The sequence below is a fragment of the Rhinoderma darwinii genome, chromosome 1 (assembly GCF_050947455.1).
Source record: "Rhinoderma darwinii isolate aRhiDar2 chromosome 1, aRhiDar2.hap1, whole genome shotgun sequence".
Taxonomy (NCBI): Eukaryota; Metazoa; Chordata; class Amphibia; order Anura; family Rhinodermatidae; genus Rhinoderma; species Rhinoderma darwinii.
The window spans coordinates 39,762,297-39,785,071 of record NC_134687.1 but is presented as its reverse complement, the minus strand read 5'-3'; the positions used below and the strand labels follow the sequence as shown (position 1 = coordinate 39,785,071).

Sequence of the window (22,775 nt, the reverse complement as noted above, 5' to 3'; positions counted from 1 at the left end):
AGACGTTCAGTTGAGAAGTTCGTTTGTATCTATTTTCTTGAGAAAATCAAAAACGAATCAGTCTGGTCGTGGTTTCTGGATTCGTCGAAATAAGTTTGAAGGCTCTGAAATTTGTCCGGTACTAAATATTCAGGAATGGTTTAAAATTAGACCTGCAGTTACAGGCCCCTTTTTGTTACACCAGGATATGTCTCCATTAACCAGGTTCCAATTTACTTCAATTTTTAAGAAATGTTTAGTTTCGTTAGACTTGGGTGATTTTAAATTTTCATCCCATTCTTTTAGAATTGGGGCTGCTACGGAAGCAGCCAGATTAGGTTTGGATGAATCAATAATTAAGCGTATAGGTAGATGGGAATCAAACAGATTTAGACTATATATTAGACCTGACTTGTTGATTATGAATTAATTATTATTTCCTTTAGGTAAAAAATTAGTGGTCTGGATAGTTGGCCACTCTTATCTATTGGGCTCATAAGAGAGCAAGCAAGCGGAGTTATTAATAGAAATGATCTTTTGATCCGAATGTTTTTAATATTTTTTGGTTTTAGCTGTAATACAATGTATGTTTCCCAGTTCTGTTTTAATTTTTTCGGAAATTGTTCCTCGATTATTATGGACAGGTAAGGTTATGTTCATATTTAGAGAAAATAAGAAAGAGAGCCAATCGAGCAATGGAGAAGTATTTACCCTCTTTAGGGGGTTTTTCATACAGACATATTGATCTGGAGGGTTTTACATCAGGCCTTTATAGGTCAGATGATATTCATCTTTCTGAAGTGGGGATTGATATTTTTAATTTAGGTCTGCAAAATGTTATTGAAAAATGGCTGCGATGTTTGGGGGGGGCCATGTATCGATGATTCATGGCTTGTGGGGTTTAGTCTCCCAGCTAATGCTGGGGGGACTTGGTTCAATAATTTGATGATGATTGATTAATGAATTTTCAATAATTTTATGGTTATGTTGGATTGAATTATTTATTCTTGGGTAACCCTTAATAAACATCGCGGCCTATATTTCCAATTATAAAGTTGTGGTTGTCATTTATTTGTATGTTTATATGTTGGGGTTTGTGTCACCATGCCAGGGCCCCCCATAGCAATCGCTTGGGGGACACATGGTATCACAGCCCCACATAATTTTTATGATTTAAAGGATGGTGGTTTCTGGTTTGGTTTCTTCCTCCCCACCCCTCTTTTATTATTACAGTTGGTATTTACCTGCATGGGTCAGGTTCAGGTCAGCTGTACAGGAATGTACGAGCAGGTTCTGGAGTTTTCCACCTTGCGCTCGTGAAGCCCGCGCTTTTTACTGATTGGATAATGAGCAGCAACGGCGGGAAGATTTCCTGTTTAAATTCTGGTGTCCGGCAGTGTTCCGGGCCGTTTGAAGAAGATTCAAGACAAGCCCCGCCCAGCCCTCCCCTTTTTTAAAAGGGTTTCCCTGTCGCGATGTTTACTAGTGGGGTTTAGTCTCCCAGCTAATGCTGGGGGGACTTGGTTCAATAATTTGATGATGATTGATTAATGAATTTTCAAGAATTTTATGGTTATGTTGGATTGAATTATTTATTCTTGGGTAACCCTTAATAAACATTGCGGCCTATATTTACAATTATAAAGTTGTGGTTGTCATTTATTTGTATGTTTATATGTTGGGGTTTGTGTTACCATGTCACAGTGAAATGCCCCTTTGTCTCTGGAAGAATAAGGCCCTGCTCACACGGCAGAATTTTTGCGGCAGAACTATGTGGGGGCAGCTATGGGGCGCATTATACTGTGTGGGGCATCATACTGTAGGGACAACTATGAGTGGCATACTGTGTGGGGTGCAGCTAGGGGGAGCATTATACTGTATGGGGTATGTGTGGGCATTATACTGTATGGGGGCATTATACTGTGGGGGACACTATGGGAGCATGATACTGTGCGGGGTGAATCGGGTGTGTATGGGCGAGGATTGGGTGGGATTAGGGGCGTGGCTTAAAAGAGAAAATACATTGCCGCTGCGCGCCGCATAGATTGTCCCTCTTGGTGCTATACAGCAGTGGCACCGTCCGCGGGAAGGGCTGTATGGCACCGTCCTCGGGGAGGGCTGTATGGCACCGTCTCCCAGGGGGCACTATCTACAAGGGCAGGCTGTGTGCGGCACCCAGGAGAGGGGGGCCCAGTCAAAAGTTTGCTATGGGACCCAGTGTTTAACGAAGGTTGAATGCAGGGGCGTAACTAGGAGAGAGCCACCAGTAGCACTCCAACGCTCACTCCAGTCTGCATTAGACTTATTGGAACTGTAGCCTTACCCATAAATTACTTATTTCGGGCCATCTTAATATGAAGCCTATTACCCATACAGGCTTCCGTGGCATTTCAGATGGATGTAAGTACCCAGGAACGCTCTGGTTATATTGCCCTGAATGGAATTCAGTAAAATTTCATCCAGCAGATGGTGGTCTGGAAACCCAGTTGATACGGCATATGTTCAGCAAGGGGCAAAGTAGTCTGGTGGGCCTCAGGGCCCAAAGCCACTTAGTGTAGTCTATGTACAGAAGATCAGAACAAGCGTACATCACGTATTATTAGAGACATTTTAAAGTAATGACCGATATTGTGGAAATGAATAAGAATACCCTTCCCAGTTACATTATTGATACATGGACCCCATTATTACTGTATACTTAATCAGTATTATATAATGTGACATTAAAGGAGAAAGGAAGGCAGCAAAGTTAGGCTAAATTCACACTTGCGTTGTATAATCGGTTACTCTGATCAGTTTTTATATTAGAATAAGGCTTAAAACAGATCCGTTAAAAATCCCATTGAAATCAAGGAGATTTTTAATTGTTAGCATCTGTTATGCAAGTCATCTGTCCCCCCCCCCCCCCCTTATTCTGATGTAAAAACGGATCAGAGAAACGGATTATACAACGCAAGTGTGAACTTAGCCGAAGGACAAAGAAAACCTGCACTGGGGTTACAGCCGGTGTGTAATAGAAGAGAAATGTGAGACAATGTATTACCCACAAGAAAATGAAAAGCATAATACATAGGGTTCCCAGCGCATGAACCGCAGGGTGTAGTATGAGAATTACCAGTGTGATGTCATCAATGATCTGCTGCTGCTCCATGACTTGGAGTCGTAAGAATTCAATCTCTTGTTCCCGAGCATTACTCAAATCATCCAAAGATGAATGACGCTTCAGGCAGCTCACAGTGGACAACTTCTCCTTCTGGGAAGGAAACGCAAACCCATGATCACAATTTAGTACATACGAGATTAAAAGCCATAACAAATGGTTATTCAAATAACTTGAGTCTTTTTTTCTGTGATACATAAGGCTTTATTTTTAGCCATTTTTATATTAGTATTGTTTTGATATTAGGAGAAAATGTAAAAAAAGAACAAAATGGTCTGTGGTATTAAAAAAAGAAAAATTTTTTTTTGAAAAAACAAAGTGGTACTGAAATACGGTTTAAAATGGTTTATATATATTTTTTTAATGGTTTATTTTCCCTGTAACTGGGGCCGACATGTTAACCCCAATTACAGGGGAAATACTGACTTCTGAGATACACTGCAGAGCTAATCTGGGTCTGCCAAGACCCAGCAGCCCCTGCAGTTACCGGACTATCACGTGATCCCCGGGACTGGAGCAAGAAATTTTATTGCCGCTTCATGATCTGTAAACATGGCGATCATTGAGCACGGTGTAAACAACGATTAGGAAAGCAGAGATGGTAATAAATTGTCTCTGCCTTCTCTATAGGTAGTCCAGCTGTCTCTGCAAAGAAGTTCAGAAACGTCCCTGCAGTGTTATATGCGGACCAGTCGGACATTTTAAGATGTTCGGCGGTCCACAATTGGTTAAAGAGTATGTAAAACAAGAACTGTTCTCCCAAAAAACATTCACTCTCCGATCCATGTAGAGTGAATGTAGCTGCGCTCTCCTCCTCTCTCTCAGCAGAAACTCCAAGCGTGATCTCAATTACCTTTGAAATTGATCAACAAGGTATTTACAGTGCACGAGAAAAAGTTTTGGATTTTCATTATTCATTGGAGAGTCTATGAAACGGCTTCATGAATAATTTTGCAAACACTGTGGTTGGAAGGCAAAACTGAAATAGGTACAGGTCATTGCCTAGCTCCACTTATTGCTTAACTCCCCCCTCCTGCATATCATAGGAACATGGTTACTACTACCCAGTGATGGAGGAATGCCTATTAGAGGCAATTATTTTCTTTACCACAGTTTGGAAGAGGTGGATGATGAAGGATCAGAAGAAGAGACGTTGCCGCCCTGCTGGAGGTTTTCCATTAGGATACAAATATAACTATAAGAGCGTTATCTAAATTGTTTCTGTGTTTTTTCTTACCATTTCCGCATTCTCCCTCGATAAGGCCTTTATTTTTTCTTCCATCCTCTGTATCGTCTGTAAAATGTCCTCGTGCTTTTTGGACATCCTTTTATTCTTTTCAACCAGAGGCTTCAGCTGGCTTTCTGTTTCCCGGACGCGTTTCACCTTTAAAAGAGGAAAAAAATAAAAATAAAAAAAAGAACTATCAGAAAACAAGCACTGACCAATCTCTCTGGGCAAATGATGGGTCATTTAAGGAAATCTTAGATTTACGGTATTTTGAGAGAATATTAACCCCTAAAGGACCAAGCCCATTTTTGCACTGAAACGCGCTTTCCTGCCCACGGGTTAATCCTTTTTTCTAATTTCATACAACCCTCAATGAAACTTCGGTAATTGCTGCAATTTTTTAAAATGTAATCAAGACAAACATCTCATCTAGTAATAACAGATGTGTGACAACAGTAAGTAACGAGCACATTCATTCTTTATAGAGAGTGTCTGTTTCGGATGCCTTTTTTTGGCAGAGTTGTGAATCTATTTAAAAGTATTGAGCATGTCGTGGAATGCAGATCTATTAGTTTGGTTCCCAGCTGTCTCCCAGCCAAAATTCTAATACTTTTCTCACAGTCCTAAAAACCATGCTCTACAATACTGACCTGGTACATATGCCAGTCATCCTGTGTCTATGGCGGTGGCCCAAGTACTGCGCAACTGGTTTCCATACTATATATGATCAAATTGTCAATGTATTTCTTATGCAGGGCCGAACCTGACAATTTTGGCAGGAGTAGGTGACAATCTAATGTGTATTGGGATGTCCCAACCCTTCGTCAATGGCAGATGTTGGGGCAAAGAATGATCAGGCATGTTAAATTACACAGGCACGATCCGATCTTCCCACATTAAATAAGATGCCAGAAGTGTCTGGCTTATGCCCCTCTCCCCACTAAAAACACATGCACGCTTTTTTTTTTTTCTATTAAAAATGTCCATCAGTGTGTTTGGTGCAACTTTCTAAATACTTTTTATTAAAAATTATTTGTACTTTGAGATACAGCCGCTTTGTTCAGTGTCAGGTCAGTGACAGGTTCAGGGTCAGCGGGTCCTGGCTGTCTGACACGCAGGCTTGAGCGGTTACTGATCACATCTACGTTAAGAACTCAGATGTGATCGATAAACAGGTGGATAACACACAGGACCCGCTAATACGGAGGGCTCATTCAGACAAACGTGAATAAGGTCCGTGTGCTGCGCAGGGAAATCACGCGCAGCACACGGATCCATTGATTTCAATAGGGCCGTTCACACATGCAGGAGTTGTCACGCAGCGGGTGTTCGTTGCATAAAACTCACTGCATGTCCTATATTGGTGCGTTTTTCACGCACCTATCGCCCATTGAAGTCAATGGGTGCGTGAAAATCACGCACAGCACACTGATGCACATCCATGTGCTGTGCGTGATTTACGCATCAATTCACTTGAAAATAATTTTTTTTTTAAATAAAAAATGATGTGCTTTGCGAGTGTGTGAATAACGCATGCCCCACGCAAAGCACACTGATGCATAACGGACCAGATTCAATCTGATACGCTCGTGTGAATGTAGCCTTAGTGATAAAGGTTTCAGTGCTAGATACAGCTGCTCTGTATACAGGATATACAGCTGTATCTCAAAAAGTAAAAAATATTTTTAATAAAAAGCATTTAGAAAGTTGCACCAAACACACTGATAGACGTCTACCATTTTATTTTACTTTAGTGGCGTTCACAATGTAAGTTCACCATATACTTTTTTTTTTTTTAAATCCTCCTCGTGTATACTTTGAACGTGCACTGTGAACGCAGTGTGAATAGAAACTTAGACCATAGTTGATCCAAGAACAGAGTGTAGCACCCTGCACTCCCCATGTCTCATAACTCTCCAGCATGTGTTTTGATGAATAATCTTCTATAAATTTCCCATAAAACTGTCCAATCACATACCAGCTCATTCCGCTCATCTGATAGCAAAGTATTTCTGTCTTCCAACTTCCTGATCACGGCATACAGCTCGGCAATCTTTAACTGGAATCTTCTCAAGTCTCGGTCATCAACATGTTGATCCTGGGAGAGGGCAAAATAATATTTGGCTGACTGTAGATTGAAATGGTTTTGAAAGCTTTCCCGGAGGCCTGTTAGGGCCTCAACTCACGCAGTTTTGACGCGTTTTACGTGCCAAAATAGGTGTTAAAAAGGCACCTGTATAAAGCTTCCCATTGAACACGGGTTTTTTTTTTTTACACATTATTAAATTAGACGTCACGTTAAAAAAAATAAAAAAAAGAAGCGTTATGTCAAAGTTTTCGCCACATTTAACATGTGTATCCTGTTTAATTCAAACACGAAAAAATGCATACAAAAAACACGCGTGGGCACGATGCATTGAAATTCCGATACAGTTTCTATACTGTGCGCTGGGAAACGGTTCAATACCGTCAATTTCCGTATTTCAATACCAAGCTGTGCGTCCGCACAGCTTACTATTGAAATATATGAAAAACATGGTGTGCACTGTACAGTGCCCACGATGTTCTCTTCTTTCAGTAACCGCCCCGCTCGTCATGAGTCCTGGGCGCGTCACAGTAGGAGGGAGAAACGCTCCTCCCTCGTTTCCCACTGCCACCAATGGTGAGCTGAGTCCTCCCTCCTGTTTCCGTTGCCACCAATGATGATCTGCTTCTGTGTGTAGGGGCAGGGAGGGAGGAGAATGGCATGGGCGGTACAGGCAGTGGGTTCCGGTTGACGTGCCTGTGCCGCTCCCGCCCCAAGTTTGGAATCAGGCCCGCGCTGCAGTGTAGTCACTGAAAGGGAAGCCTCAGGCAGGTATTCGAGCAGAACAAAAGCCGAAAATAAAGGCACTAGTATTTGTTTCAGCCAGCATTGAGGAACATTGGGGTTAATGTGACCCACATTAACCCTAATGTTGCTATTACTATTACTATGGGGTTTACCCACAAATCACATGAATCCACTATCCACAGGATAGGGGATACGTATGATTGCTGGGTGTCGGCCACTGGGACCCCCAGCGATGAGGAGAATGGAGACCGAAAGTCCACCGAAGTGCTCCATGAGAATGGAGCGTTGTTGTGCATGTTCAGCCAGAGCTCCATTGACGGAGACAGCGGTCCCGGAAGACCCATAGAAATTAATGGAGCACTGGCTGTGGATGCTCAGAAACGCTCCATTCTCATGGAGCACTTCGGGGGTCTTTTGGTTCCCCGTTCTAAACGCTGGGGGTCCCAGTGGCCGACACCCAGCAATCACACGTATCCCCGATCAGATTCAATCCAATAAAAAAATATATATATATTTTCAGAAAATGGAAGGTCTTTATATTTTTTTTATTTTTTCTTATTGTTGGCAAAGTATCATTTTTGGTATTGTAAATTGCAATACTACACAAAGTATCGGTATCGAAGTCCAAATTCTGGTGTTGAGACAACCCTAGTGTGTACTAAAAAGGAATACTATTTAGTGACAATTCAATTAGTGAATTTTTTTGCGACACAGATCACTACTTTTTGACACAATTTACATGGGACTTTTGGGTTGAATAGGACCTTTGCATTAGGCCCTGGTTCACTTCACATTTTGACCCTACGTTTAACATGCACATTGGGAAAGATTTCTACGTACACACTAAACGTGTCCATAGGGCTCCATTAGCCCTACGTAATCCACAAGAGAGTCCTTTTGACTTTTTTTTTTTACATGGGAGCCGGTGTGTGACAAATGTTACTGTATGGAATCAGACACAGGTATATGTTAAATGTATATCTTGGGGAGCATTCCCAGGGCCCAAATCCCCGGGAAGAGTATCAGGTAGCGTTCGGCCTGGGGATTCTGGCACTGAGGAAGCTCCTGACGTCACTGTCCATGTATAGACAGTGATGTCAGGGACTTCCAACTACGGAGTGCCCAGCCAAAGAATCAGTACCTGATCAGGGACTGCAGGGCTGGAGAAGCCCTTGACGTCTGTCTATATATGGACATTGATGTCAAGGGCTCCCTCTAGGAGCAGAATCCCCGGCCACAACACTCTGGCCAAGGATACTTGAATTACAAAGTTCCTATCACCACTGTTCGAAGTCAAGGGCTTTAAGACAGGAGTTAAAAGATCCTGACATCACTGTCCACATATGCCTTTACAGTGGTATACATGGGTGCCTTCAGTCAGAGGTGTACGTTGGGACTCCTTCGACTTATAACTCCGAACTGAGAGGAAGTAAAAGGAGGACACATCTCATTGATAAAAACACACTATTTAATATTACTTGCCTCTTTCGTTTTTACCGCATGACCCAGGAGTTCAGAAATGTCGGTAACACCCGTGGGAAGCTCTTTTTTGGGGCTGCCGTGGTACCGCTCGGCTTCCTTTGCCTGCACCAACTGCTCACCAAGAGCTTCTTTCTGCAGGAGCAATTTCTGTGTGTGACCGGCCTGTATGCCCAGCTCTTTCTCCAGTGCCAGGATCACCCGCTCCTTGCTTTTAATTTCATCCATCTGAAAGCAAATGAACAAATAACCTATTACAATAATCCAGAAGAAATGGAAGAGGGAACAAGAGAAAACACTCCAAAATCAACGTAGTATAATGCTTTTTCTATTCAGGGTAACAAAATATTCTGCAAGTTTCTAATTTACTTTACCATTTTCAAGATCTCTACTTGCAGGCAGTGAATGGATACATTCATTAAATTACAGGTTGAAAACTGTACAGACCTAATCCTGCTCATACAGGAGCAGGGTTTGGAGTCTATGAGAGACTTATCTCCGAGTGAAACAGCACAAATCTCTGATAGTTCACCACAATGTATCAGCGTAGGTAAAATGTTCGGAGTCTCGCCTGTATATATCGTAGGAAACCATGTATCAAACTAGAAGCTGTAAAAAGTATGTTCTTCGGTCTCTGCGTGATTCAATCCACTGAGAGCAAGCGGAGATCTTGAAAATGGTGAGGAATCGAAAACACAAAAAAAAGTTTATTAGAAAGTTGCAAACTTTATTATAAAATTGCACTTTATTTACATGAAAGAAAATTCATTTATAAATTTGGATATTTCTAGCACTAGTGAGGATTGAGCTTTTAGTCAAGTATTCCATTTGCAAATGTAATTTTTTTCTACAAAATTTTCTCAATATTATACTTTGGTTTTTTTATTTTTAGTTTTATTTTTGTGGATTTGAACCCAGGTTCTTTGGCTGTGGTAGAACTTATTAACACAGAAATCCTTGAGGCTTCTCGGTATTGTCCTAAAACGCTGGAAACCATCAGTGACTACAATTAGCAATAGTCTGCGGCTTGCCAATTCCTTTCTTAGGCTCAGCCTTCTCTGGTTTTGTCCTCAATTGGTGCTTTTTGACAGTCTGATATTACAGTAAGGCTTTGTTCACATCTGCGCTAGGGTCCCGTTCCGACGGAGATTTCCGTCGGAACGGGACCCTGACTGACACAAACGGAAACTACGCTATTCATTCCGTCAAAACGACGGAACCCTCGCACAACTGAGACAAACGGAAAACAGTGGCACCGGCTCCGTCACCATTAGAATCAATGGTGATGGAAACGGAAACCTATGGATTTCCGTTTGTGTCAGTCAGGGTCCCGTTCCGACAGAAAGCTCAGACGGAACGGGAACCTAGCGCAGATGTGAATGAAGCCTAAGCTTGGCAAAGGACAATCTCAGCTTTGCTACAGCTGTACACAAAGTTTTGTTGTGGGATAGATAAGATCGATAGATATGCAAAAATTTTACGGTCTTGAAAAGGTCGAGTTTTCTCCGTTCACATACAAAGCTGCTTTCAAAATCGTGCTAGTTGCCAATGGAATCAGAAGTGTTGACAGCTTAGATTAGACATTGATTATATCCTATAAAGGGATAAACACTGGTGTATTGCATTATGGAAAATAGTTGTTTTTTCTACAGATGTAGCCTCTTTATCTGGACTTTTAACGCATTAAATACATGGTAAAATCCTTTATCTTGACTTTTTCAATGGCTTTCGTTGTGCGATATCACGCTGCAGCAAGTGGTCAAGAAAAAGATGGCTACATCCGTACAACACACTACTGTACAATGCCTGGTCTTGAAATTGTAGCAGCTGGGAGATGTGAGGTCTTGCAGCATATGAGCCGACAGGAAGCCATGAGAAGTCTAAACGCAGCTTTGGATGTGAATGGAGTATACCATCGAATGTAACGCAAGATCGGTACAAAATAAGTAAAGCAAAGTTATGCGTAGATTGAAACGTAATCAAAAGAAGTTCAAATATGGGGTCATATAGAGAGCAAGGAAATAAGAGGAGATTTCAGCGTGAGGCATGGAAAAGGACCCAAAGTGACAGGCAGTTGTCATGACTACCGGCCATTGTAACGGGAGAACACTGTAGGATGGATTCAGTTCCTGCAAATGACAATCTGTAAAGCTGTACTCATGCTTTATTCTTAGTAATAGGTCCATCCCCCCAAAAAACAAGTACAATACCACATGATTTACTACAAAGACGTTACAAGGATCCCCCAAAATAAAAAACAAAAAAGGTTAGGCTTTTGGAAGGGGAGGAGGAAAAAGCGAAAAGGAAAAAAAACAAAAAATTGGCCGTGTCATTAAGGGGTTAATATGGAATGTGTGTCGTGACATGCCTTATTGGACAAGGGGAATAGTAAGGCTGGGTTCACACGAGCATGTTACGTCCGTAATGGACGGAGCGTATTTCGGCCGAAAGTCCCGGACCGAACACAGTGCAGGGAGCCGGGCTCCTAGCATCATAGTTATATACGACGCTAGGAGTCCCTGCCTCGCTGCAGGACAACTGTCCTGTACTGAAAACATGATTACATGTCCCTTTTAGGCCAGGGCTACACTAAGGTTGGGTTCCCACAGTGCAGATTTCGCATGTGTTTTTTAAGCTAAAACCAGGAACGGACCCTAAACAGAAGAAATATATAAAGAAAGGCCTTACAGGTCTGCTCTCCTGGATCTATTTCTGGGTTTTCACTTACAAAACTTACATGCAAATCTGCACTGTGGGAACCCGGCCTTAGAGTTCAGATCAATCGGTCGCACTACAAAAAGTCTAAGGCCAGAATCACACAAAGTTTTTGGCTAAATTTTGAGCCAAAGCCAGAAGTGGATCCATAGCGAAGAAAAGGTATAAAGAAAAGACTGATGCATCGCCGGTCATTGGAGTCCACTCCTGGGTTTGGCTAAAAAAAAGAAACAGAGCAGAAAACTGCATCTAAACGGCGTGTGATCCTGACCATAAAGTGACAGCGGAGAACTCCGGCTTATGAGGTGATATATATATATATATATATATATATATATATATATATATGTGAGGTCACATTGCTTTAGCAACCACTTAAAATGCGGATCACTACACAGCGCTGGGGAATTCTTCATTCTGAATAAGCCGCTTTATTATAAAATGACTGTCTTGTGCAGCTCGTCCACTGAAAACACCCCATGTAAGAGTCTGAATCAGTATAAACCGTTTCAGACTCGTTTTCCAGTTGCCATGTAAAATAGAGATACCAGATGGCTTTGCCGTTCAGCTACAAAATTCTCCGTTTTTTTTATTTAAAACCGCAGAATAAATTAAATGAACAAAAAAGGAGCAGAACCAATAAGTGACAAGATACAGTATAGGGCGGCGCCACAACTAATTTTATTGTGGAAGCAACACCCAGATCTTCTGCGGCTCTAATCAACTGAACTTACACCACCCTAGGGTTTTGGCGATCTTCGTTCTCTTCAGTAGAACCACAGGGGGTGCGGGGGTCCGTATAAAGGCCATGTGAAACCAGGGTTCTAGGCTGAATACACATGGAGTTTTGCACAAACTCAGGAATGGATACAAAAGAGAGAAGCACCCACATTTCCTTACGGCCGTGTTCACACAGCGGGATACAATGCGTATACGTCCTGGAGCCTGCAGGGAATTCTGCCTTAAAAACTGAACCAAAAATTGTGGTGCAGTTTTCAGGCAGAATGTTCTCTGCAAAAAACAGTGGCTGGGGGAGAAAAAAAGTTTATACTTACCCCGTTCTGTTGTCATGGCGACGCATTTCTCTTGTCCATGCAGTCCATTCTCCTAGAATGACGCTGCAGCCCATGTGACCGATGCAGCAGTCACATGGGATGAAACGTCAACCCAGGAGACAGGCCTGGAAGGAGAACAGAAGAAAGAATCACTGTGGCAACTCCCAGGTTGTAAAAAGCGTATTTATTTTTTTTACGATTTTTGCGACGGAAAAGCAGCGATTACAACATTTGCTCTTTGTTGCGGATTTTACCTCCCCATTGATTTCAATGGAGAAAACCCGCAACAAATAAGCAGCAATTTCAAAGCATAAATAGACCGGCTGCGGATTAACAAAAAATAATACATTTTAAAAAACGCACCGCCGGTCAATTTCTGAAATGTTTTTCAGCCGATTTGTCCTGATCTCATCCACTCTGCTACTTTATGCTGCAGATTTTCCTCAATGAAATTAATTGCAGGAAAATATGCAGTGTTTACGCCACGTGTGAAAATACCTTTATGCCTTTGCTTCTTTTTGGATCCACTCCTGTGTTTGTTCAAAAAAACTGCATGTGTGATTTTAGCCTTAGGCCTCTTAACTCTTCCGTGTTTTGGACCCACTCCTGGTTTTAATTTACACCTCTTAAAAAAAATAAAAAAAAATTTGTAATACTGCTAACACTGCTTGTGTGAAGGTTGTGGGACTTACACATAGATGCTTAGTCTATCAACGTTTGATTGGTAGGTGTCCGATCCCCACAGTGCTTAAGGAAACAATAAAGAGGCCGCGGTATCATGCTACTGATTGGCAGGGGTCCCAGGGGCCAGACCCACTTCGATCAAACATTTATAGCCCATTTTAAAGAACAGGCAATCAATGTTTAGGGTATGTTCACACGGCCAAATTTCAGACGTAAACGAGGCGTATTATGCCTCGTTTTACGTCTGAAAATACGGCTCCAATACGTCGGCAAACATCTGCCCATTCATTTGAATGGGTTTGCCGACGTACTGTGCAGACGACCTGTTATTTACGCGTCGTCGTTTGACAGCTGTCAAACAACGACGCGTAAAAATACAGCCTCGGCAAAAGAAGTGCAGGACACTTCTTTGGACGTTTTTGGAGCTGTTTTCTCATAGACTCCAATGAAAACAGCTCCAAAAACGGACGTAAAAAACGCCGCGAAAAAGGCGTGAAAACGCCGCGAAAAATGCGAGTTGGTAAAAAAACGTCTTAAAAGCAGGGTCTGTTTTCCCTTGAAAACAGGTCTGGAATTTCAGACGTTTTTGTTGACTACGTGTGAACATACCCTTACATTCCAGACAACCCCTTTAAAAGATGGCCCCGCTGGTATTACGACACTTCGTGCTCACTGGCCGTCCTGCCAGTTTTCCAACCTCACAACTATCGAGCCCTGGTAGTGGACTTCACCACCGATCATGGAGACGGGAAGCAAATTACCATGTTTGTAAATAACAGCATGTGTCCATTATGTTCTACACCACTCACCAGCCTGCGGATATCCCGCTGAGATTCCCGATTCATGCGGGTAATTTCATCCTGATGCGTCTGGTAAGCGATCCTCAGATCGGACGCCTTGGTTTTATCCGCCTGCATGACATTGCTCAACGTTTCCTCCAGGTGTTTTTTGCCGGTTTTCAGCTCCAGGATCTCCTGCTGTAATTTAATGCGCTCGCTATCAAACGATCTTCTGGCTTCCTCCCTAACTTCGTTCAATAATGCCGTCTTTACTTTGTCCGCGGCTCCGTCACGTAAAACGTTGACCACGGACTGTAAACGCTGAATTTCCGTGTCTTTGATTTTGACCACACGGGCTACATCCAGTTCATGCTGGCGTATCAGGACCTCCCGGACGGACTGAAGCTCCTTCATCTTCTCCTCATGTAGCTTGGCTTTCAGTTCGGATACGTGAACAGTATGTCGGTGCTGTTCCTGCTCCCTTTCCTGCTTGGCATCTTGGAGCTTTTCTCGAAGCTTCGTCACCTAAGAATACATAAAAACAGTATATTTATCTAAATATAACACCATACTGTATACACCACCTCTAGGACCCCACATTTATTAGACTAATACAGATCTACAGACCCCATTCCAAGCTGGCCAGTGGCAGCCAAAAAATAAGAGGCGACTACATGGCTGTGCATGTGTCATAAATGTGCGAAATCGGAAAACCCCTTTAAATGCTTTATTTTAGAATAACACGGCCCGCAGCGGTCCGACTCATGTTCGTGGTTAGGAGAACATTCCCTACTGGTTGCAAGTACACAAGTCTGGTCTTAGTCTAGAGGGAGGAGCTCAAAAAAGCCCCCCCCCTCAAATATGTAATGGCTTATGGCTAACATTACAGCTCCCTCTGAAGTGGACTACCCACTTAAACGCTGTGTTTTCTATGGAATAACCCCAGATATCTGGCGTAAACATACTGTTAGATCTTCACCATTGTGCCTCATTTATCAAAACTTGACATGGCCTTGCTGCGCATAGCAACCAATCACGGCGCAGATTTCACTTTAGCAAAGCAGTAATGAAAGCTGCACGGTGATTGGTTGCTTTGAGAAACAGGGCAGTCTTCCTGTTAAAATTGTTGATAAATGAGGCCAAACTATGACGTTTTTTGGTAGATAATGAAATAATTCACAGTATTGTGGTTAATTGTTTTATTTATGTGATACTCTGGAAAACACGCCAAATCTCACTTCATTGGTTTTAATGGGGGGGGGGGGGGGTTTCTTCATCTTTACCACTGGGCGTTTTTTGTCCACTGGATGAAAAAGAAATTTAAAAAAATAAAATAAAAAGAAGCATTATGCTCTTAGAGTAATTTCTGCTTCTGAACCTCCATTGAAAATCAATGAGGGAGGAGAAAAAAAAATAAAAAATAAAAAATACAAAAAACGCTCCTTTCGTTTGGAGCAGTTTTCCATTTGCTAAATAATAAAAAAATAATCCTGAAGGAATTTGAGCCAGATTTTTTCTGCAGGACAAAAACGCTGTGTGCATATACCCTGAAGGGTAGCTCCAATAAAAAAAAAAAAAAAAAAAAAAAAAAAAAAAAAAAAGAAGAGCAGAGATTCTAATTTTAATTATTTGGTAGGGTCAGTCCTTTAAATTCTTTACTATCAATGGTTGCTAAGCAACAATCTAAATAGGTTAAGGTTTTTGCCTAGTAAAAGAGGGTGTGGCCTGTGAATGGAACATCCAATCACCACATCGCAAATCCTACCTTCCAAAGAGTGAAAGATGGTGGCCAGTCTCCAGCAATGAATTGTGGGCCGACAAGGGGGAGGAGGGTGGTAATCGCCACGCCAGAGTTTATTTGTAACTAGTCGATGCCAACAATTGAGGTTATCAGCAGATTCTGCCATTTTTTAGATTAGTCCTTTAAAAAGGAGTTAAAATATCTCTTCAGCAATCCCCGTAGGTGAATATAGCCTGCGGCACACGCTGCTTGTCTGCTTACTTCTGCCATTTACTGGAGGAAGGAAAAAGCCAGACGCTCGCTTTCTACTTTTCCCAAATAACCCAAAGGAAGACGTAAACGTATTTATCTTCGCTTCCTGAAATAGATTCAGTTATCCAATTTCCTACAGTCTTCTACTTAAGTTAATAATTCACGGACAGAAAAATAGCTGTGCAAGTCTACGTGCGCAATTACACATAGAAAACGTAGATATAGCGGTTATAACCACGGACATTCAAGAGCATCATTTTTTAAAGGGGTTGTCCAGTCATGAGAAATGAATGGCCAATCCCCAGGATAGGCCATCAATATCTGATCTGTGGGGGTCCGAATCCTGGCACCCCCGCCGATCAGCTGTTTTGAACAGGCCGCAGCGCTTGTACAAAGCCAATGGGAGAAGACTAATACGGTGAACTGCCGCTCCAAGTGTCAGCAACGCACAGTACGAGCAGATAAGGAGTGAAGTGGAAGCAGCGCTCATACGAACGCCACTGCCCTTTCAGAAAGCTGATCGGAAGGATCCATCGATTTCCGAATACTAGAAAACTCCTTTAATATCTCATCCTTACAGGATTTGCAAACACCAAAAATCCCTCTACCCCATCCTTTATAAAGTTGAAAAAAATTCCTCTGTATGTAATTTACATGGGGTCCCAGACTATTTTGTTTACGGTTTATTCTATCCCATGCTATGTATTATGTAGCAGCCATGTGAACAAAGCAGCTCTTTATCGCACTCAGAGCAGGAAATCCCAGCACATTTTGAAGCACTGATCAGCAGCTGATTTACATGCAGCCAATTAACAGTCTGTATGTCTCCGCAACTTTTTGTCAAGACACAGAAATAAAATGTCCCATCTTGTTAAAGGGCTTGTCCAGGATTAGGAAAACATGGTTTCTTAGTTCCAAAAACAGCGCCACATGCAACAAAAGCTCCATTGAAGAGAATGAAAAAAAAAAAAGCAGCCATGTTTTTCTCATTTTGGGTAACCTCTTTAAACTGCGGAGAACATTTTGCTTTATGGTTTAGACATTTATTAAATGCAACAGGACCCTCAGGGGTCCGACATTCCAAAGGAAAGTCCTAGATTGACAATGAGCTGCTGATCCATGAGGACAAGCAGGTCCGGCAGAAGCAATGCGTCAGTTCACTTATCTCTTTCAGATATCTTTAGCAGACTGCTGAACGGGAGGTTACGGTGATCAGCAGCTGATTGGCCGCTCAGCGGTCACTGGCCTAATAGGACAAATCAACAAGAATACAAAAGCAATACACAAAAAACACCTAAGATATAAACAAACAATCGGCTGTATTTAGGTTAGATTCACACGAACGTTGCGAACCTCAGACGTGAATAACTGCTGTTTTTCACATCCAAGGTGCATCCGTGCTGTATGCTGTGGGTCGCGTTATCATGCATCCCCCATAGACTAGTCTATGGAGGGATGCGTGAAGCGGGAAAAAAAAAATAATAGGACATTTCCTATTTTCTCACTGACCCTTTACACGGTCCATTGAAACAAACGGTCGCATGAATGGCCCCATTGAATTACATAGGTCCGTGTGACGGCCGTTGTTTTAACATGGTATTTTTAACCTGCTGCATATTCACCAATAGAAAATGCGTCTTGTTGATAAATATAGCACACAACGCAATGTAAATCTCCCCTAATCTCTATTAACCCCTGTTAATTAACTGCCTGTTTTCGCCTTCTGGACCATTTTTGAGATTGTTTTCTTGTGACACATTGGACTAAGTTAGTGGTAAAATTTTGGCGATACATTGTTTGTAAAAAAAAAAAAAAACACCAAAATTGAGAAAATTTGCATTTTTCTAAATTTAAATGTATCTGCTTGTAAGACAGGTAGTAATACCACACAAAATAGTTACTAGTTCACATTATCCCACACGTCTACTTTAGTTTGGCATCTTTTTTTGAACATTCTTTTATTTTTCTAGGACGTTACAAGACTTAGAACTTTAGCAGCGATTGCTCACATTTTCAAGAAAATTTCAAAAGGCTATTTTTTTTTAGGGACCAGTTCAGTTCTGAATTGGCTTTGAGGGCCTTATATATTAGAAACCCCCGTAAATCACCAGAGAAACGCTACTCAATATTTATTGCCCAGGTTCTGCAGTTTCTAGAAATCTCTCACATGTGGGCCTATAGTGGTAATGGACTGAAGCACCGGCCTCAGAAGCAAAAGGAGCACCTAGTGGATTTTGGAGCCTCCCTTTTATTAGAATATATTTTAGGCACCATGTCCGGTTTGAAGAGGTCTTGTGGTGCCAAAACAGTGGAAACACCCCCAAAGTGACCCCATTTTGGAAACGACAACCCTCAATGAACTTATCTAAGGGTATAGTTAGCATTTTGACCACACAGGTTTTTTTCAGAAATTATTGGAAGTACGCCATGAAAATAAAAATCTAAATTTTTTCCAATAAAATTTAGCTAAACCTACATTTTTTTTTTTCCATTTCCACAAGGATTAAAAGGAGAAAAGGCATTTATTTGAACTAGGACATATTTACTGGTATATTTAATATATAATGTGGGTGCATAAATAATAAAATTAATAATTCATAGATGTGTGGCAAGCCGTGAAGCAATCCTTTATGAACAGGCCAGGTTTTACGGGGCAGGTGTCGCACTGATAAGTGGTGTCCCTTCTTATACATGTGGTAACGCGGGCGCCGAGTCGCGGTGGGCGGGGATCTCTGAGCTGAAGTTGGTATTCGCGCCCTTTGGTCACAGTGGCGCACTTTCTCTCTCCCGCTCCTCGGGCCGCAGAACCAGTGAAATAAGTGGTGCTTGTGGGATACACTGTTCTCTGTCCCCTGGGATGTTATGTGGTTTACCCCGAATAAAGGATGTTCCAGGAGACCGGGTTCAATAAACTTTCACAGTAGTTTTACTGGGCACAATATGCTTGGTGGTTACTTTTGTTACAGAGGCAATGTCTTTAAAGAGGCTCTGTCACCAGATTTTGCAACCCCTATCTGCTATTGCAGCAGATCGGCGCTGCAATGTAGATTACAGTAACGTTTTTATTTTTTAAAAACGAGCATTTTTGGCCAAGTTATGACCATTTTTGTAGTTATGCAAATGAGGCTGGCAAAAGTCCAAGTGGGCGTGTTTAAAAGTAAAAGTCCAAGTGGGCGTGTATTATGTGCGTACATCGGGGCGTGTTTAATACTTTTACTAGCTGGGCGCTCTGATGAGAAGTATCATCCACTTCTCTTCAGAACGCCCAGCTTCTGGCAGTGCAGATCTGTGACGTCACTCACAGGTCCTGCATCGTGTCAGACGAGCGAGGACACCGGCACCAGAGGCTACAGTTGATTCTGCAGCAGCATCAGCGTTTGCAGGTAAGTAGCTACATCGACTTACCTGCAAACGCTGATGCTGCTGCAGAATCAACTGTAGCCTCTGGTGCCGGTGTCCTCGCTCGTCTGACACGATGCAGGACCTGTGAGTGACGTCACAGCGTGATCTCTCGAGAACACGGCTGTGTCTGCACTGCCAGAAGCTGGGCGTTCTGAAGAGAAGTGGATGATACTTCTCGTCAGAGCGCCCAGCTAGTAAAAGTATTAAACACGCCTCGATGTAACGCACATAATACACGCCCACTTGGACTTTTACACACGCCCACTTGGACTTTTGCAAGCCTCATTTGCATAACTACAAAAATGGTCATAACTTGGCCAAAAATGCTCGTTTTTTAAAAATAAAAACGTTACTGTAATCTACATTGCAGCGCCGATCTGCTGAAATAGCAGATAGGGGCTGCAAAATCTGGTGACAGAGCCTCTTTAAGTAGAATAAACATATCACAGGGTATTGCAAATGGTGGTACGTGCTTCACCTCCCTGACTCTGTCTGTAATTCCTCCAAGTGTGCTGTGAGCTCTGCTCCTCTTTCTTCTCTATACTGTGCTGGAAGGTGCGCTGCTGACTGTCCCAATCCAGTTGCACCATCACAGAGGAATGGTGTCCCTTGGGGATTCTAGGCTGTGTGCAAGCTCCTTGCTTTGCTCTAGGCACTCTCAGTAGTGTCCAAGCTCCTTGTCTGGCTTCTGTACCACAGGCAACACACACTGACCTGCACTCCTTTCACTTCCACATGGCTGTTGCTGATCCGCTCACAGAATTCCTCTCAGTTCCACATGTCTGCTGCAGCATCTCACTGAATACAACTTCAGACACTGACTTAGTAAATTTAGACTTAAACTATAAAGCTACAGTAACTACTGACACTAAATGTAGCACTATATTTTAGAAAAAAAAAAAACTGTAGTATAAGAAATATACTACAGTAAATTGACACTAACTTTAGAAAAATTGTATAGCAAAAACTGCCTAAAATTCTATGTAACTTTTTTAAATTATAAAACGGACGCTAACCTATATGTCCGCTACCCTAACGTCCTACCTATGCAGGTACTAGCTACCCCTAAACTACCGCTACCCTAACGCCCTACCTATGCATGTACTAGCTACCCCTAAACTACCGCTACCCTAACATCCTACCTATGCAGGTACTAGCTACCCCTAAAATACCGCTACCCCAACATCCTACCTAAGCAGGTACTAGCTACCCCTAAACTACCGCTACCCTAACATCCTACCTATGCAGGTACTAGCTACTCCTAACTGTATTTTAACATTTTTTTTTACTTTTTTAGTTTACATATAAAAAAGGAACAAAAATCCTGCGTCAACAAATTACCACTGAGGCGGATTATAGACTCAGCACTCAGTGGCCGCAGGGCGCACACAAAAAAAGATGGTGCAGTAAAAATAGGCCAAAAAATAAACCTAGGCCCAAAAAATTAGCACAGATGCCAATCAGTGATGGTGGTAATTGATGAGCGCTCAGAGGCTGCAAGACACACACCCACACGGAGACGGTGCTGGCAGAAAAATGGGGAAAAACAAAAAAACTGTGCGTTAATAAATTACCACTGAGGCAGGGCGCACACAAGAAAACAGTGCAGTAAAAACAGGTCCAAAATAAAAAAAAAATGTGCCAAAAATGAGCACAAATGCCGATCAGTGATGGCGGTCACTGATCAGCGCTCAGAGGCTGCAAGGCACACACACGGAGATGGTGCAAAACTGTCCAAAAAAAAAGTCCTGTGCCAAAAACTGCTTATCAGTGATGGCGGTCACTGATCAGTGGCCGCAGGACGTACACAGAGGAGGAGGGAGGGTCAGGGGGGGGTTGGAACAGGGACATTTAGGAATTACTAGTGCTGCTGCTGCTAAAAAAAAAAAAGATATTAAAATTTTTTTTTTTTAATAAATCAGCAGTACAGTTGATGATCAGTGAGCGATCACACAGCGAGATGCAGAAGAGGAAGATCGCAGCACAGAAGGCCTCAGCAAGGGTAAGTATTCCATTCACAGACTATCACACCAGCTCTGCTCATAAGATGAGCAGAGCTGGCGCAGGGTGTTTGAAAAGCCGAACATGGCTACAATTGGACGGGCTATGCAGACCGACCAGTGGTAGCGATCCGGGAGTGGCACCATCACTACTGCCTTACAAGTACATGGCAGGGATTGGTGCCATCCTAGACAGCACCAATCCCCACTGTATCACCCTCGGCACAGTAATAGGTTATAGCCGCAAAAAACCATTGTTTGGCCGATGAGGGGGTGGGGGGTGACACCCCCCTGGGCCACGTGTAAAGATGGCCTGCTGTCAGGGACAGCAGCCATCTTTACTCTGTCAACGTGTCTTTAGACACTGTGACAACTTATCGCTTCAACGTACCAATATGTTGGATGTCTTCAAGGGGTTAAATGTAAGAAATTAATTTTTTTTTTAAAATTATATAGAATTTAGTTCAGGTTCACATGTTGCAGTCAAAATAAGGTGTGGTTTTTTTTTTCGCAAACCGCAGCAAATTTGACATGATGGCGAAAATCGAGGCAAAATAATTCATTTTGACAGAGACGTGTGAATCCGGCCTATACATATATTCGTTCAGACATAATATTAAAACCATAGGCTAGCCTGTCTGGTCCGATCCCACAAATGGCTAAAAAAAGTTACTGCTGGCTATGATAGAAAGGTACACATTGCATCAAAGCTCACGGTGTTCGGGGCTGCGTAGCCGCAGACCGGTCAGAGAGCCCATACTGACCCCGTCCACCGCCTGCAATGAGCACGCTGCATTACAACTGGACTATGGAGCAATGGAAGAAGGCCTGGTGTGATAATTCACGTTGTCCTCTACATCATGTGGACGGCCAGGTGCGTGTGCGTCACTTACCTGGGGTAGAGATGGCACCAGGATGCACTATGGGAAGAAGACGAGGCGGCGGAGGCAGTGTAATGATCTGGACAATGTTCTGCTGGGAAACCTTGAGTCCCGACATTCAAGTGGATGTTACTTTGACATGTGCCACCAACCTACACATTGCTGCAGACAAGTACACCCCTTCATGGCAGAAGTATTCCCCCAACAGAAGTGGTCTCTTAAAATCAGAATAATGCACCCAGCCACACTGCAAAAATTATTCCCGAATGGTTCGAGGAACACGACCAAGAGTTCAAGGTGTCGACTTGTCTCCAAATTCCTTAGATCTCAAATCAGATCCGGCACCTGTGCTGGAAAAAGAAGTCCGATCCATGAAGGCCCCATCTTAAAACTTACGGAATTTATAGGGGTTGTCCCACCATAACAACTAATCCCCTGTCCACTGGATAGGTGATAAGTGTTTGATCACTCGGACCCCCACCATTCATGAGAACAGGGGGCGCAGGGTCTCCTGCTGGAATGAAGCGGTGGTCACGCATTGCCCGTTTCCACTCTATTAATTTTTTTATGGGACTGAAACAGAAAGC

At 42.6% G+C, this 22,775-nt stretch overlaps 1 protein-coding gene across 8 annotated transcripts in view; it reads right to left on the bottom strand.

The window, feature by feature from the left end:
• JAKMIP1 (janus kinase and microtubule interacting protein 1) overlaps nt 1-22,775 on the bottom strand; it is a 148,217-nt gene that overhangs the window by 84,983 nt on the left and 40,459 nt on the right. For 7 of the 8 annotated variants that reach the window (XM_075857945.1, XM_075857937.1, XM_075857919.1 and 4 more), the window contains 5 exons: nt 13,943-14,437; nt 8,683-8,907; nt 6,346-6,465; nt 4,377-4,523; nt 3,095-3,232 (listed from right to left, as the gene is read on the bottom strand). In XM_075857945.1, the coding sequence (XP_075714060.1) occupies nt 3,095-3,232; nt 4,377-4,523; nt 6,346-6,465; nt 8,683-8,907; nt 13,943-14,437 (1,125 nt within the window). Of the gene's footprint in view, nt 1-3,094; nt 3,233-4,376; nt 4,524-6,345; nt 6,466-8,682; nt 8,908-13,942; nt 14,438-14,877; nt 14,931-22,775 lie in introns of those variants that run through there. The other variant, XM_075857955.1, reaches the window with a different exon arrangement.